We start from the raw sequence: 15,674 nt of genomic DNA, 5'->3' as shown, positions 1-15,674 counted from the left end.
CAGCAGCCAGCTTCTAGGGGCTGAGAACATACCCTGGTTGAAAGCAGCAAAAAGTGGGGACCTCAGTCCCACAACTCCAAGGAACTGATTTCTGCCAATAACCAGTGAGCTTGGAAGAAGTCCTTGTGTCACAGATGAGAGCCTGACAAACACCAGGACTGCATCCTGGTGAAACCCTGAGCAGAGGAACCAGCTGTCTGTGCCCAGATTCCTGAACCACGGAAACTGTGAGATAATAAATGGGTGTTGCTTTAAGCTAATAAATTTCCGGTAAACTGTTACTCAGCAAGATCAACTAGTAAAGGTAGACCCTATTATCATCTCCAGTTTTATAGATGAAGAAATTAAAGTACAGACACTTAAAAAAAAAACTTCCTTCCAATCATATAACTTGAAAATGGAGAATTTAAAATTGATGTAGTCTGATTTAGGATCTGTGTTCTTAATACTTACTCTTTACTGCCTCCAAGAAAGCATGCAGCTGTCACTTGGAGACCTAGATAAGAACATTCACATAAGACTGGCATTGATGAAAAGTATTATATATAATTTAACTTGCACCAGGTTAATTAATTGTGTATTTTAAAAACACAGTAAGTGCGGCCTCCTTTCTCATTGTAATAAAAATTGCATCATTTCCTCAGTCCAATCTGTAGCATTTTCCCAATAAAAGCAAATATCAGTATCAGAAAGATACTCTTATTGTCTATATACTGACATACTTTTATCAAGATCACCTATGGTAGTATATATTTGTTGATTTCTGGTCACTAGCAAATACTTCCTGTCCCAACAAGGAATTACTTAATTCAAATACTTGTTTTCTTATTGGGGTAATGCACCCCAGTCTCTTATCTTCCAGTACAGAAGCCAAAAAGCTCTTTCTGGGAGATTTTTTTTTTCTCCCAACCTCTGGTACGACAATGGGATAGACATGTGACCTGAAGTTGCCAGTCAGACTCATTCACCTACAATTTTTAGATCTTGCATGAGTAATATAGATGGATTGAGGAAATCATGAGACTTCGCTCATTCCAGGAGTCATGCTTAGGTGAAAATGTAAAGCACTTTGCAGAACTGAATACTGTTGGAATTGACAGCTTCCTGCCTGTTGCAAGCTAGATTATTTATTCTCCCCTTCACATTGCAAGCAGCATGTTATACTAAGGATACATTTTCCATCTGTTTGTTATCAGATAATTTCTGTTCCTTACAAAGAATCTTAATCAATAAAACTATTTAGTATACAATTTCATTTTTGGAGAAGAAAAAAATTCCACTTTGTCTTGTTTTACAAAAAGTTCATGTGACTATTTATAAACATCAGGGGAAAATTCTTTATTGCACTAATAAACTGTCTACATTAGATGTTAAGACTTTTCAAAAGAGCAATATAAGAAAGCATATACTATCCGTATATTTCTCCCTTTGGGGAAACACATTACTTATCTCTTAATTTAAAAACTACTTATTGAATTACTTCACCAAAGTGCTGAGTATATAGAAAAGACAGCAGTTTCTACTGTAATGCAGTTTTGAGTCAAATAGGGGAGAAATAAGTGAAACAATAATTACAACAAAATGAGATAAGCTGAAGAATGTACCAGTTTAAGAGAAGAGTTAGGCATAAAGGAACAAAGGCTAAGCAAGTGTTAGCAACGTTAAGACAAGAAAGGTCATTTGAAAGAAAAAATGCAGAATGGAAAAGTGCCCAACAGAGACAAAGAAAGGAGAGGAGACAGATGATCGAGGAACTGCAAGTAATTTGGCACAGCGAGAAGCAGAGATAAAAAAAGATGAAGAGGACATTTCATAAAAATAAAAGGGTCAATACTGCAGAAATATTAGTCAGTGCAAATATCTGTACAAAATAGCACAACTGCAAAGAACAAGAAGAAAACCTGACACTATTGAAACAAGAAGCAAATCATCAATTTGGAAATTTCAAAAACACTATCAGTAATCGATAGAAAAACAGAAAATAAGGACACAGAACACTAAACAACACTATCAACCAAACATTCAATTAACAGTTAAACAATAACAACAGCCAAATGCACTTTTTCTTAAACAGATATGGATTTTCAGCAAAAGAAACTATACGCTGGGGAAAAGCAAACAAATGAAACTCACTAGTAAATTTAAAGGATTAAAATCATACAGAGTTTACTCTGACTACAGAGAAAATTCAACTAGAAGATAATGAAAGAAAGAGACCTGGGAAATTCCCAAGTATCTGAAAAATAAGTAAGACGCCTCTGAATGATTCATGAGTCAAAGTATGTATCCCTAGAAAAATCAGAAAATATTTTGGGGTGAATGAAAATGAAAATAAGGACTTTTCAAAATGTGTGGAATGTGTCTAAAGCAGCACACCGAGGGTAATTTATAGCTTTAGAGGCATATAAATGAAAAGAAGGTTCTAAAGTCAGTGATCCAAACGCTCACTTTAAGAAGCTAAGTGAACTTAACTAAACTGTTTCAATTTAACTAAACACTTTGTTTTCCGTTGTTATATAAGCATGTATAATTCTTATTCTAATTTTTCTTGTATTAACCTAATAAAGGTAAGTAAAATAGAAAACATTCATCTTAAAAGTTATGGGATTTAAGGAAAACGAATACATGCATGTATATGCATGACTGGGACACTGTTCTGTACACCAGAAACTGACACATTATAACTGTACTTCAATAAAAGTAAAAAATGTTATGGGAAATCACGGAAGGATTTAGACAAGTGAGGTATATGATGAGAAGATCAAAAACCCTCTTACATTCCAATGATGATAATGAAGAGGAGGAGGAGGAAGAGAAAGATGATGATCACCTGTCTACTGCTTACTGTGACATTTACTACAGAAGCAGCATGGTTCTGTTTTACATAACTACATCATTAAACCACCACGATAACCCTATAATGTAAGCACCTCTATCGTCATTTTATAGATGAAGTAACTAAAGCTAAGATAAGGGAATAGCTTAACTGAGGTTACAAATGGGGGACAGACAGATTTAACAGAAATCAGAGAAAAAGTAGTTCAGAATGAAGAAAGAAATCGGTGAGAAATGCCACAGAGAACTGAACAGCATAAGGAGTAACAAGTATCCGTTGGCATGGGAACTAAGACGTTATTACTGACAAATTGCCAGGTATAGTTGAAAGGTGTTTTGCTACATACTAGCTCTCTGATTTTCAAAATACATGACATAATACATATAAATGGTAGCAGTCTGTCATTACAGCAGTTGAAAAAGGTGAAAATTTTCTGGAATTTTAGAATTGGTTTCTAATCACACATCTCCTTTTTCTGCTCTCTTTCTCTACAAATGTGCTCCTATGAATGGCAAAGATGTCACTGATTTCTGCTTAAAATTATCCTTTATTATTGACATTGTGACAGTGGCCCAATATTAGTTCAGTTTTCAAAACCTTAGCAGTGCTACATGGATCCATCCCACACACTTGCTGCCTAGCTGCCAGTGGGAGAGCTGAGCAGACGTCTACCTATCCTATGATGGGTAGCTCTGGGATCTGAGTCTCAAAGACGTCAGTGTCCTAATTAGGGTCCATTCTATACATTAACACACCAGGGGTGAACCAAGAAGTTAATAAACTGCTTAATGGGGCTAACCATCCATATTCTTACCTTTCTGCTCTCTCCTCATACTTTCTGGCTCCCTGGAAACCTCCTTAGTCCACTGGCCATAAGCTGCCCACTTCCACAATTGTGCAACAGGGGCAGGAAAACAAAAGAGAGCACATAAAACAAAAAACCATCGTGGGGTTTAGCCCCACCCTCTGGGAGTGGGTCTCCACCAATCAGAGACGAAGGTTCCCATTCCAAAAGTAGTATTTTGCAAAGCTACTGTATAATACTGCAATCAGGAGATTAACACTGATCTTACCCAGATCTCCCCAGTCTTACTTGTACTCATTTATGTACATATTAAGTTTCATAAAAATTTATCACATGTGTAGGTTCATATATCCAGCACCAGGTTCAAGATATTAAGTAGCTCCAGTAGCACAAAGATCCCTGGTGTTGTCCTTTAAAATCCACATCTATCTCCCTCCCATACCTGCTCCACTTCACATGCCATTATCCCTAACCTCAGGCATCCATTAACTTGTCCCCCATTTCTAAAATCTTGTTATTTAAAAATGTTAACTAAATGGTATCATACAGAATGTAACCTCCTGAGATTGGCTTTTTTTTTTCACTGAGCATAATTTCTAAAAGATTCACCAAAGTGTTACGTGAATCAACAGTTTGTTCCTTTTTATTCCTGAGTAGTATTCCATGGTATATAGATACCATGGTTTGTTTAATAATTCTGCTGCTGAAAGACATACGAGATGATTGTATAAAGGTTCTATGCACATTTCTGTACAGGTGTGTAAACATAAGTTTTCATATCTCTGGGATAAACGTCCAAGAGTTCAATCACTGCAGTATGGCAACTGCATGTTTAGTTTGGTAACAAACTGAAGAATTATTTTCCTGGATAGCTCTACCATTTAACATTGCCACAAGCAATGTACGAGTGATCCAGCTACTGCATTTCCTTGACTACATGTGTGGTAGTGTCACCATTTTTTACTTTAGCCATACTGGTAACTGTGTGGTGATATTTTGTTGTGGTTTTAATTTGCATTTCCCTGATAGCTAATGAGGATGAAACTCCTTAAGTGTGCTGATTTGGCACTTTTATGTCATCGGCTCATGACTCTGCCCACTTCCTGATTGGCATGTTTGGTTTCTTTAAAGCTGGGTACTGAGAGTTCTTCATATATTCTACATACTAGTCTCTTCTTGGAAATATGATTTGTAAATGTTTTCTCCCAGTCCATAGCTTGTATTTTCATCCTGTTGACGTAAACCCTTGCAGGATAAGTTTTTAATATAGGTGAACACCAATATATCAATGTTTCCTTTTATGAAGTGGGTTTTTGATGTCAAGCTCAAGAACTCTTTGCCCAGTCATATATCCTGAAATTTTTCTCCTACTTTTCTAGAATTTTTATAATTTTAAGTGTATATTTTATTCTATGATTCATTTAGAGCTGATTTTTGTACAAGGTGTGAGGTTTAGGTCCAGGTTCATTTTTTTACCTATATATATCCAATCACTCCAATACCATTTGGCAAAATTGGTATACTTTTGCCCATTTGTATAAATCAATCAAGCATGTTTTTGCGGGAATTTCTGCGTTCTCTATTCTGTTCCACTGAACTATGTGTCTGTGCTTCCACCAAATGTATAGTGTTTTGATTACTGTAGCTGTATACAGTAAGACAATATAAGAAAGGGTAATTGCACCCACTTTATTTTTCTTTGTCAATACTGTATTAACTATTCTAGAGCCTACACCTTCCCATACAAATTTTAAAATAAACTTGCTTATATATACAAAATAAAACTTCCTGGGATTTTGAGAGAAACTGTATTGCATCTATTGATTTTGTTTTCTTTTTCAGTTTCTCCTAATAAAGAGCAATATGTTAAAACAAGGCCACCTAGTTCATCAGAGAAAACCAGGAGAAAAGATAATATGAGCCACCTGCAATTGCTGATGCATCAACAATTGGCCCCAAAACTACCCCTGCCTACATTTACTGGGATCAGAACCTTGAAGCAATTTATGCCCTAGGGCACTGTTGAACACAATAATCAGTGGCAAACTACTGCAGACTAACAGCCAATGAAGCTGACGGCTTAGCAGAGAGATTAGGGAGTAAGACAGTCAAAAGAGAGCAAAGGTGAAACTACTGTCATCCCATGGTGTCTGTGCCTATGGCCACGGCTACTGCCTCTGAAGAATAATGCCACCGGTTTCACATTGTGGAGTAAATAGATTCCACTAAAATACTCTAGCCAAGTCAAATGAACAAGCAAACAACAGAGGGAAATTAGTATCCAAAGTTGCTACATTATGTAATCTAAAATGCACAGTTTTCAACAACCACAAAAAATACAAGACATGCAGAGAAACAGAAAAGTATAACCCATACACAGAATAAAAAACAAGCAACAAAAACTGCCTGTAAGAGGCCTCAGATATTGGTATTAACAAAGACTTCAAAGACGCTCTTACAGATATGTCCAAATAAATACATAAAAATATGCTGAAAGAAGTAAATAAAGATATAATAACAATGTTTCATGAAATAGAGACTATAAATAAAGAGAGAAATTATTTAAAAAAAAGAATCAAATGGAAATTCTTAAGTTAAAAATAAAATAAGTGAAATGAAAATTTCACTAGCGAGGCTCTATGGTAGATTTGACCTTGACGAAAAAAGAATCAGCAGTTCAACAGAGATTAGGCAGACCTCAGTATATAGAGGGAAAAATAAACAATAAAATAAAGTGAATAAAAACTAAGAAAAATGTGGGATAGTATTCAGCACACCAACATAAGTATTGTGGGGTTACCAGAAAGCGCAGAGAAAGTACCAGAAAAAATATTTGAAAAATGTTTGAGAACTTCCAAATTTAAGAAAATATATTAAACTATATATCAAGAATGTTCAATAAACTCCAAGTAGGATAAATATAGAGACTCTGCAACAGAAACATCATAGTAAAAATTCTGAAGGACAAAAAGAAAATCTTGAAAGCAGCAAAAGAAAAATAAGTTGATATATAAGGAATCGCAATAAGATTAACAAAAAACTTTTTACTCAAAACAATGGAGGCCAGAAGACAGTGGGATGTCATATTCATAATGCTCAAAGAGAAAAACTGTCAACCAAGAATCTTATATCCAGCAAACAACTTTTCAAAAGTGAAAGTAGAATAGATATTCTTAGATAAATGAAAACTAAGAGAACATGTTGCTAGCACATCCATTTTACAAAAAATATTTTAAAAAATGTCTTCAGGTCAAAAACAGTTTACCTCAGTTGGCAATTCAAATCCATATGAAAAAATAAACAGCATCAATAAAGGTAATTATGTAAATAGGTATGTAAAAAATACAATATAAATGCATATTTCTTCTCCATGCTGCTCTTAAGTTATTTAAAAAGCAATTGTATAAGACAATATGCATATAATTATAATGTTAGATCTATAACACACACATATATATAAACGTAACATTTGACAGTAATAGCAAGTGGGAGAACATCTGTACTGGAGTAAGAAAATGATACCAGATGGTAACTCAAATCCACAGGAACAAATAAAAAGAACCAGAAACGACAAATAAGAAGGTTAATATAAAAACTCTATATACATATATTTGTTTTCCTTTCATTTTTTAGCTTCTTTAACAGACATAAATTACATAAAATGATAATTATAACAATACATTTTGGGGTTTGCAACATATGACAGGATATAATATGCATAATAATTACATAACAAAAGGCAGAAATATTGAATAGAGCTATATAAGAGTAAAATTTCTATACCTCCAGGGAATTAAGTTAACATAAATCTGAGCAACATGCTGCTCAGTTAGGATATATACAGTAAGCCTTAGAACAACCATTAAAAAATGACTCAAAAACTTTACTGAAAAATGATGAAAGGAATTAAAATGCCACACTAGAAAATATTCACATAATGCAAAAGAAAGCAGTAAAGGAGAAGCAGAGGAGCAAAAAAGATGAAACATACAGATAACAGTAAGTTAAGGGGCAGACATAACTCCAACCATGTCAATAGTACTGAATGTCAGTGGACTAAACAATTCAATCAAAAGGCAGAGACTGTTAGATTGTTACAGATTGTTAAAAAACCTGGTTCTGACTACTGGACTACTGCTGTCTACAGGAGACACAATTTAGGCTGAAAGATACAAACAGGTTGAAAGTAAAAAGATGTTCAAAAACATGTCACGCAAATAGCAATCTAAGAAAACTGGATACCAATACTAAACATCAGACAAAGGGCAAAGAAGTAGTATCCTGTTGTACTCTTACTACAGAGAGAAGAGATTTCTGTGGGAAAAATATTCTAAAAATTATTTACACACCAAGCAATGCATTCTGAATCACTAGAATACATCTCTTTCAGCAGTGGTCACCGTTCTATTCAAATACTTTTGCATAAATTACAGAGGAAAAGATTCTCCCCTAATGTCACTTGCTGGAGACTTTCAGAATTTTATTTCCAAAATGAGAACAAAGGTGACAGTGGACCAGAGACTTTATCATCTTCAATACTCTAGCCTGAACGGTAGGATGGCAGAAGAATCCTTTTAAGTGTTTACTAAAAATAGGTTATAGTAACGGTGATAGCTTAGATCAGCATTCAGTGAGTACTCCCTTTTCCCTTGAATGGAATATATCTTCCCACCCCATTTATGTTGGACTTGGCCATCTCACTTGCATTGGCCAATGTGCTATATGAGGGGACACTTTATAAATTGTTTGCACTATTTGTCCTGCCTTTTGTGATCCACTATCAGGAAACCGTTTCCTGGGTACCCACTGCCTCTTTATCTGGGCCCCAGAATGAACACGTATGAAGCAGACACAAATCCAAGCTGCAGTGTTAAACTAAGCCTGGCTGCCCTGCAGCTTGAACCAGCGCCCTCCAGTGGAGCTCAACTAAATCTGCAGTAGACCTGCAGACTCAGAAGCATGGGAATAAATGCTTAGACTAAATCATGCTTTGTTTCTGCCTATCAAAGCACAAAAATACGCCTTAAAAAGATCAGATATTTCGAAGTAAATTAACTCCATCTGAGAACAAAGCTAAAACTTATTTATCAAAATTGATAGATAGCTAGAACCCAAAAAGGTAAAAATTAGAATGTCTGACATCCAATCACAATATGACCTTATGAGGAAGAGCAAAATAAAACAATATAAAGAAACTCAGAAATGACAAATGATAGAATATTATATACATGGAATTGTACCAATAATTTTAAAAAGCTGGAGTGACTATATTATTAATATCTGTCCAAATAAATTTTAGAGTAAAGAATATTACCAGGAATATAGAAAGTAATTTACTAACAACAAAGAGGTCAAGTCATCAATTTATCAAGAAGACATAAAAACCCTAAACATTTATTCATCTGAGAGCTTCAAAATACATGAAGTAAAAAATGGCCAGAACTATAAGAACAAATAAACGAATCTACAGTTACACTCAGAGGTTTCAACACTCATTTCTCAAATTGAGAGAGCATAATGAGGACACAAGAAGACTTGAAATAACTATCAAAATAATTGGCATTTGTAGAAGACTCCATCCAATAACAGTAGAACGCACCTTTTTCACCTTTCTTTTGCAACTGTCCAAGGAATATTTACAAAAATAGATCATATTCTGGGTGCTATGGGCTTTGAAAGGTGATTGGGTCATCAGGTGAATTGCTCATGAATGGGATTAGTGCTTCTATCCCATCCTCTTCCATCATGAGGACACAGCAAGAAGGCACTGGCTATGAGCCAGGAAAAGGGCCATCACCAAAACCTGACTCTGCTGGTGCCCTAATCTTGGATTCCCAGCCTCCAAGACTGTGAGCAGTACATTTCTGTTGTTTATAAGCTACCCAGTCAATGGTATTTTTTCATAGTAGCCCAAATGGACTAAGACACTTGGTTTATTCATTTTCTATTGCCAGATAGTAACCAGGTAACATAGAATTACTGGCTTAAGACAATTCATATTTACTGTTTTATAGTCAGGTATATTAGAAGTCTGACAGAGGTTTCACTGGACTAACATCACGATGTTAAGGCTGTGTTTATTTTTAGAGGCTCTAAGGGAAGAATCTGTTTCCTTAACTTTTCCAGCTTCTAGACACTATATTCCTTTCTCCACAGCCTCCTTCCTCAATATTCAAACCAGCAACGTTTCTTTGCTCTGACCTTTCTTGTGTAGGCACATCACCCTCTGACCTTGAGCTCACACAGAAAAGGCTATATTGAGGACTCGGGTAGTCAGGTTGGTCTACCCTGGTAACTCAGAGTCATCATCTTAATGTCCAAAATTTAATCACAACTTCAAAGTAGTTTTAGTCCTTGTAAGATAACACACCCACAGGCACCAGGACTAAGCTGGGGTCACCTTTGTGGGGGGGGGGTCACTATTCTGCCAAACACACTGGACCATAAAATAAGTCCCCATAATTTTTTAAAAATTCAGGTCATTCACAATATGTCCTGTGAGCACACTGGAATTAAACTAGAGATAAGTGACAGAAAAATTTCTAGAAATTTTCTAAATAGTTGGAAATGAAGTATCTCATTTCAAAATATCCCACTGATAAAGGAGGAAATCAAAAAGGAAATTAGAAAGCATCCACAAGTTTGTATTCTATGTCTATGAGTCCATTTCTGTTTTGTATTTACGCTTTGTTTTTTTGTTTTTGTTTTTGTTTTTGTTTTTTTAGATTCCACATATGAGCGATCTCATATGGTATTTTTCTTTCTCTTTCTGGCCAAGGGGGCGGAGGGTGGGAAGGGATAGACAGGATTTCAAAATTGTAGAATAGATAAACAAGATTATACTGTATGGCACAGAGGAAATATACACAAAATCTTATGGTAGCTCCCAGAGAAAAAAATGTGACAATGAATATATATATGTTCATGTATAACTGAAAAATTGGGCTGAACACTGGAATTTGACACAACATTGTAAAATGATTATAAATCAATAAAAAATGTTTAAAAAAAAAAGAAAGTATCCACCTTAAGAAACCAGAAAAAGAAGAGCAAATTAATGTCAAAGTAAGCAAAAGAAATAGAAAAAATTAGAGAACTTAATGAAATAAAAGACAGAAAAATAAATGAAATCATCTATTTCTTTAAGAAAAAAATAAGTGAAATTGATAACTCTCTAGCCAGATCAATTAAGGAAAAAAAAAGAGAGAGGACAGACAGATTACCAATATCAGGAATTAGATGACATCAATGGGTAATACATGAATACTATTAAAAATCTTTTGCCAATAAATTCTACAAATTAGATAAAATGGGAAAGATACAACTGATGAACACAAACTGAAAGAGCTCAATCAGGAAAAATAGGTAACCAGAAAACCTCTCAGTCTACTAAAGAAAATGAAATTTGTAGTAAAAAAAAAAAAATCCCACAAAGACTGTCCCAAGTTCAAATACATTCAATGTTGAAATTTACCACAAATGTAAAAAATAATATGGATTCTATATAAATTCTTTCACAATTTTACACAGGAAGGAATGCTCCCCAATTTCTTTTATAAAGCCAGTATCACCATGCTACAAAGTCAGATAAGATTATAAGAATAGAGAACTACAGATTAATAATCTTCATAAAACAGGTTATAAAAATTCTTTACAAAATTTTAACAAATCAATTCCGACAATACATAAAAGGCGTAATACAAAATGACTAAGTGGAGCTCGCCCATGATTATCAAGGATGGTTAAATATTCAGAAATCAATTCATGTGATTAAACTCTATTAGCTAATAAACCTCAATTAAAATAATTTTTCTATTTTATGTTTAAAAATGAAGTTTATTATAGTTCTATAAACACACATATTCATAAGCTATAATATATTTCTCAGGACTAATGTAATAACTTTAATTAAAGAGCAGGAATTAGGCTCTACCTATCTTGACCATCAGTTATTTTCTACATTTTATTATTTTGGGAGAGTGGGATATTTCAACTTTATTAAACAAATTCTGGCTGGGCTTCCAGAACATTTTGCTAGTATGTTCTCAAAAGAAAATCCAATTTAGAAAGTAATTTCTAACCATTAAATATTCAAGAACATTCTAAACTGACTATGTAATTTGCTCAAAAATAAAATATAATTAGATAGCCATGAAATAAAGGGCAGATACAATCAAAAACAAAACAACTATTTCCATTTTAATTACTATTTAATAAGTTCATGGATGAGTCTTTTTGTCATCTTCAATCATAATCTGAATAAAATAAGTGAAATCTGGTTAATATTTCAGTATAAATCTTAGAAAATGAAATGATACATCCAGCATCCTCAATGTCAAATATTTTTTCAACTATATGGAAATATTTCTGGTATTTTTGTCACTGTATTAGCATCTAAACCAATCACAATGAAAAGGTAAATTTATCAAATTAATTTCCATTACTATTTACTGAGTAATAATTTGTACTAGTATTTCTTGACAAGTAAGTAATTTCCTAAATTGAGACATGAAATCAACCTTATAATTAAGAATTTTTTCAGCAAACATGGTTTTTAAAAATCACTCATTCCTCTCACAAATAACATAGAAATGAATATAAATAAAGCATGCAAAAATTACTAGTCACAGATCATAGATCGTAAGCTGTTACTTATTAACATATAAGGAGATGAAATGATCTGTAATTTTTTTTAAAGATTTCAAAACACAGGACTTGGCGTACATGAGCTAGTCAGTCAATTCATTTGAATTCAATTTAATTAAACAATCAGTCATAAAAGAATGAATAAATTAATCAATCCCAACATTATAACATACATACTTTTCTTTTATAAAAGCATAAATTAAGAACGCAAACTTTGACTATTTCAAGAGAGAAAGAACACCCTCAATGTTTCCCAGCAATAAATCTGAAGCCTTTCACAGCCTATCGCTAAACACAATAAAAATAAAATACGTAACGTGTAGAGAGTAGATAAAGGAATCAATAGTGAGAGGTAGTGAGCCTTAAAGAATTAACTGTTATGTACTGCTAATCCTAAATTTTTAGTGAAAGTTGGGATTTTGTTCAGTATATAATAAAGCAAAATGCAATTACTAAACATAGCAAATCATTTCAAGTGGGATTCTAAGAAACGATTACCTACCTAACCCTCAAAGAATAAAGTTAATCAGAAAATAAGACAATCTAGTTCTTTCAAACTTTGGTGCATTTTTTAAGAATATAGCCTCACTGAAAAATCAGTACATTCCTTGGTTGATTCGATATATTTGTATAAATATCTTTATGAAGACATTCATCATCACAGACCTTCACTGCATCCTTTTTCTGAAGGGTCAATACATGTTTTCATATTGTTGAAAATATAGAAACTTTAGTATTTCTTTAAAGAAAAACAGCATTCTTTTTATAAGGAAAATACTCAATGGTCATTAAATTAAATACTATTAATACGTACCTGTATTTTAATAGGCCATGAAAAGTTGCTGACATACACGTAGAATGTAATGTTTGGATTGCTTCTAAAGTTAAATTTTTCATAGGAAAAGCTATCTCTGTACTCCTTTATATTCATCTTAGAAACTATAGGAGTCTCCTCCCCAGATATTGTTCCAGCTAGAATGTAAATAATAATAGCAAATTTAAATAATTCATATTAGGAAATAGCAACCTTTATTAATGTAATACATATATGATATTCACTTAATTTTTATAATTGTACTTTTAAGAACATAGCTATCAAAATAAATTCATGTTTACAATTCAGAACGACAAACAAGAAAGAAAATAAGATTTGTCATGAATATAATGGAAACAGATTTAGTATAAAAGTTCTCTTTTAAAATGATACCGTGCCTTAAGTGCTATGCAGTAGGTGCTGGCTTAGAGGCTTTATAATCTGTTTTAATAACAATTTTATCCCAGAGGTATGGTATTCCATCTCAGTTTTTCAAAATGAAAACTTATCCTCACTAAGATTAAAACACTTGTCTCAAGTTTATAGCCACTGAACAGTAAAGTCCTCTTTGGAACTCAGGTATGTATGGCTCCAGAAACTAAATATTTTCTACTTCTCTACAGAGCCTTTCAAAACAAGACATATTTCACGTGTCTCAATCCAATTAAAAAACAGAAAAGAAATCAATATTTTTTTGTTTACCACAAATTGAACCAGCACTACTTTGAATAAATTCAGAGGAGCATATAATTTAAAACATGAGCTAAATGTTCAATTAGTTAAACACATTTTGGGTACTCAATAAGTATTTACTGAAATTAACCAAATGGAGAAAAAGAATTTCCAACAATCTTACCAAGCTCTCCATCTCATCAGTACAAATAATTAGAATTAGAGTACTGAGTAACTGAATTAATTTCTACCTGATCACCTATTCCAAAATTTCCTTGGATGCTTTTTTAAAATGCAGATTTCCTGACACCATCTTCTAAACTGATAAAGCAAAATTTCTTAGATTTGGTTCTGGGAATCTGAAAATTGTAATTATTTCTTGCATATTAAACACACTGTTCAAAAGTGGATTATACAGGTTTTATATATTTTGGTTGACAAATTTCAAAACTGTTCTAGAGTCAGCTTATTGTGCAGAAGTATATTTCAAATTAACAGTACAAGTTATCATGAGTTCTTAATAAATGAAACCCCCAGTGCCAAGGTTTTACTATATGTTTGGCATCATTGTAAAAAAACAAAGTCTACATATTTGTCTAAACTTTTCACTTTTTACATATGTAATATAAATTCTGGAACTGCAAAGACCTTATCATTCTTGAATTCTGCTTCCATTATTCTACATATTAAGATAGCATAATGACTTAATCTTAAGAAATCAAATACAGATTTCTAAGAATTCATATATTTTCTTTAAAAAGTTTCCAGCATGTTTATGCAACAGTATACCTTTTATAGAGAAAGTAGGAAGCAGTAGAATTTCCTAAGACATAAATATAAAAAACTGACTATACTGTTTCATAATTCAACATACAGATGTATACTTCTTCTTAGTTCTATTTCTTAAAAGTCAACAAATGCAACTTATAAACCTCATTATGGAAAATATATTATGTGTAGGGTATTTTTTTAACCCTTTCCCAGCACCAAAGCTGACAAAGGTAGGGGGTATATAATCTAAGCTTAAAAGTAATAGATAAATTGTTAATGTGTCAGCATATACAGAAGAATGTTATTGTTTTTTTAATAATTGAATTTATAATTGAAATCTGTCTCATTAATCACTAAGGAAGTAATCTATCTTAATTAAAATCACAGGAATTCATAACACTGCCACATAAAAAAATTAAGTAGTATACAATATCTGTTATCCATCTAATTTTAATTGAATTAGGGAGAATGTTAACAAAGGAAGCTTTATTAATAATGCTGCTTATTATTTTTACCTGAAACAGCCCAATGATTATGGTATATGATACTTTTTTTAAAAATTTCAATTATTTAAATAAACAGTAAAAGGTCACATTAGAACACCTTACATATAGGAACAGAAGTGAGTCATATGACAACAAAATTCTCTTACCTGTTGAACCAACTGACCATGTAATATTGAGATTAAAGTTGTTTGATGCATTAATTGAAATATCCAAATTTTTATTTGACTACGAAGAAAGAAAATATTGTTTAAAAAATCAAATTATACTAGATAAATATTTAATGATTTAATTACATCCATGCTGTATTTCTTAAATTGTATACATTACGTCAAGACTCAAGTGAGAAAGTATAGATACCAATTACACATTTTTTAATGAAAACATATGGTGATAAACTCATATCCTTTTTGATTCTCTACTATAACTTGTCCTTTCATATGTAAGCCAGAGGCTGCTGTAATTCAATATTCATATTTTGATTCTCTTTCCTTACCTGTAATTAATACTTAACTAATACATGCTTGGGTTAGTCCAAAGTAATCTTAAAGCAATATAAGATTGTTTTGTTGAAAGACTTCTTGTTAGATTCATACTGTTTTATTATATATACATTTTCTAGTGAAA

The 15,674-nt window shown here is 32.8% G+C and overlaps 1 protein-coding gene across 5 annotated transcripts in view; it reads right to left on the bottom strand.

Moving 5' to 3' along the window:
* ATRNL1 (attractin like 1) overlaps positions 1-15,674 on the bottom strand; it is a 626,998-nt gene that overhangs the window by 383,909 nt on the left and 227,415 nt on the right. For 4 of the 5 annotated variants that reach the window (XM_072971947.1, XM_072971950.1, XM_072971948.1 and 1 more), the window contains 2 exons: positions 15,197-15,275; positions 13,102-13,259 (listed from right to left, as the gene is read on the bottom strand). In XM_072971947.1, coding sequence (XP_072828048.1) covers positions 13,102-13,259; positions 15,197-15,275 — 237 coding nt within the window. Of the gene's footprint in view, positions 1-453; positions 497-13,101; positions 13,260-15,196; positions 15,276-15,674 lie in introns of all 5 variants that reach the window. The other variant, XM_072971951.1, reaches the window with a different exon arrangement.

This window comes from Vicugna pacos, chromosome 11 (genome assembly GCF_048564905.1).
Source record: "Vicugna pacos chromosome 11, VicPac4, whole genome shotgun sequence".
Lineage (NCBI taxonomy): Eukaryota > Metazoa > Chordata > Mammalia > Artiodactyla > Camelidae > Vicugna > Vicugna pacos.
Note: the sequence above shows the minus strand (reverse complement) of the source record. Positions and strands in the feature narration are given on the sequence as shown.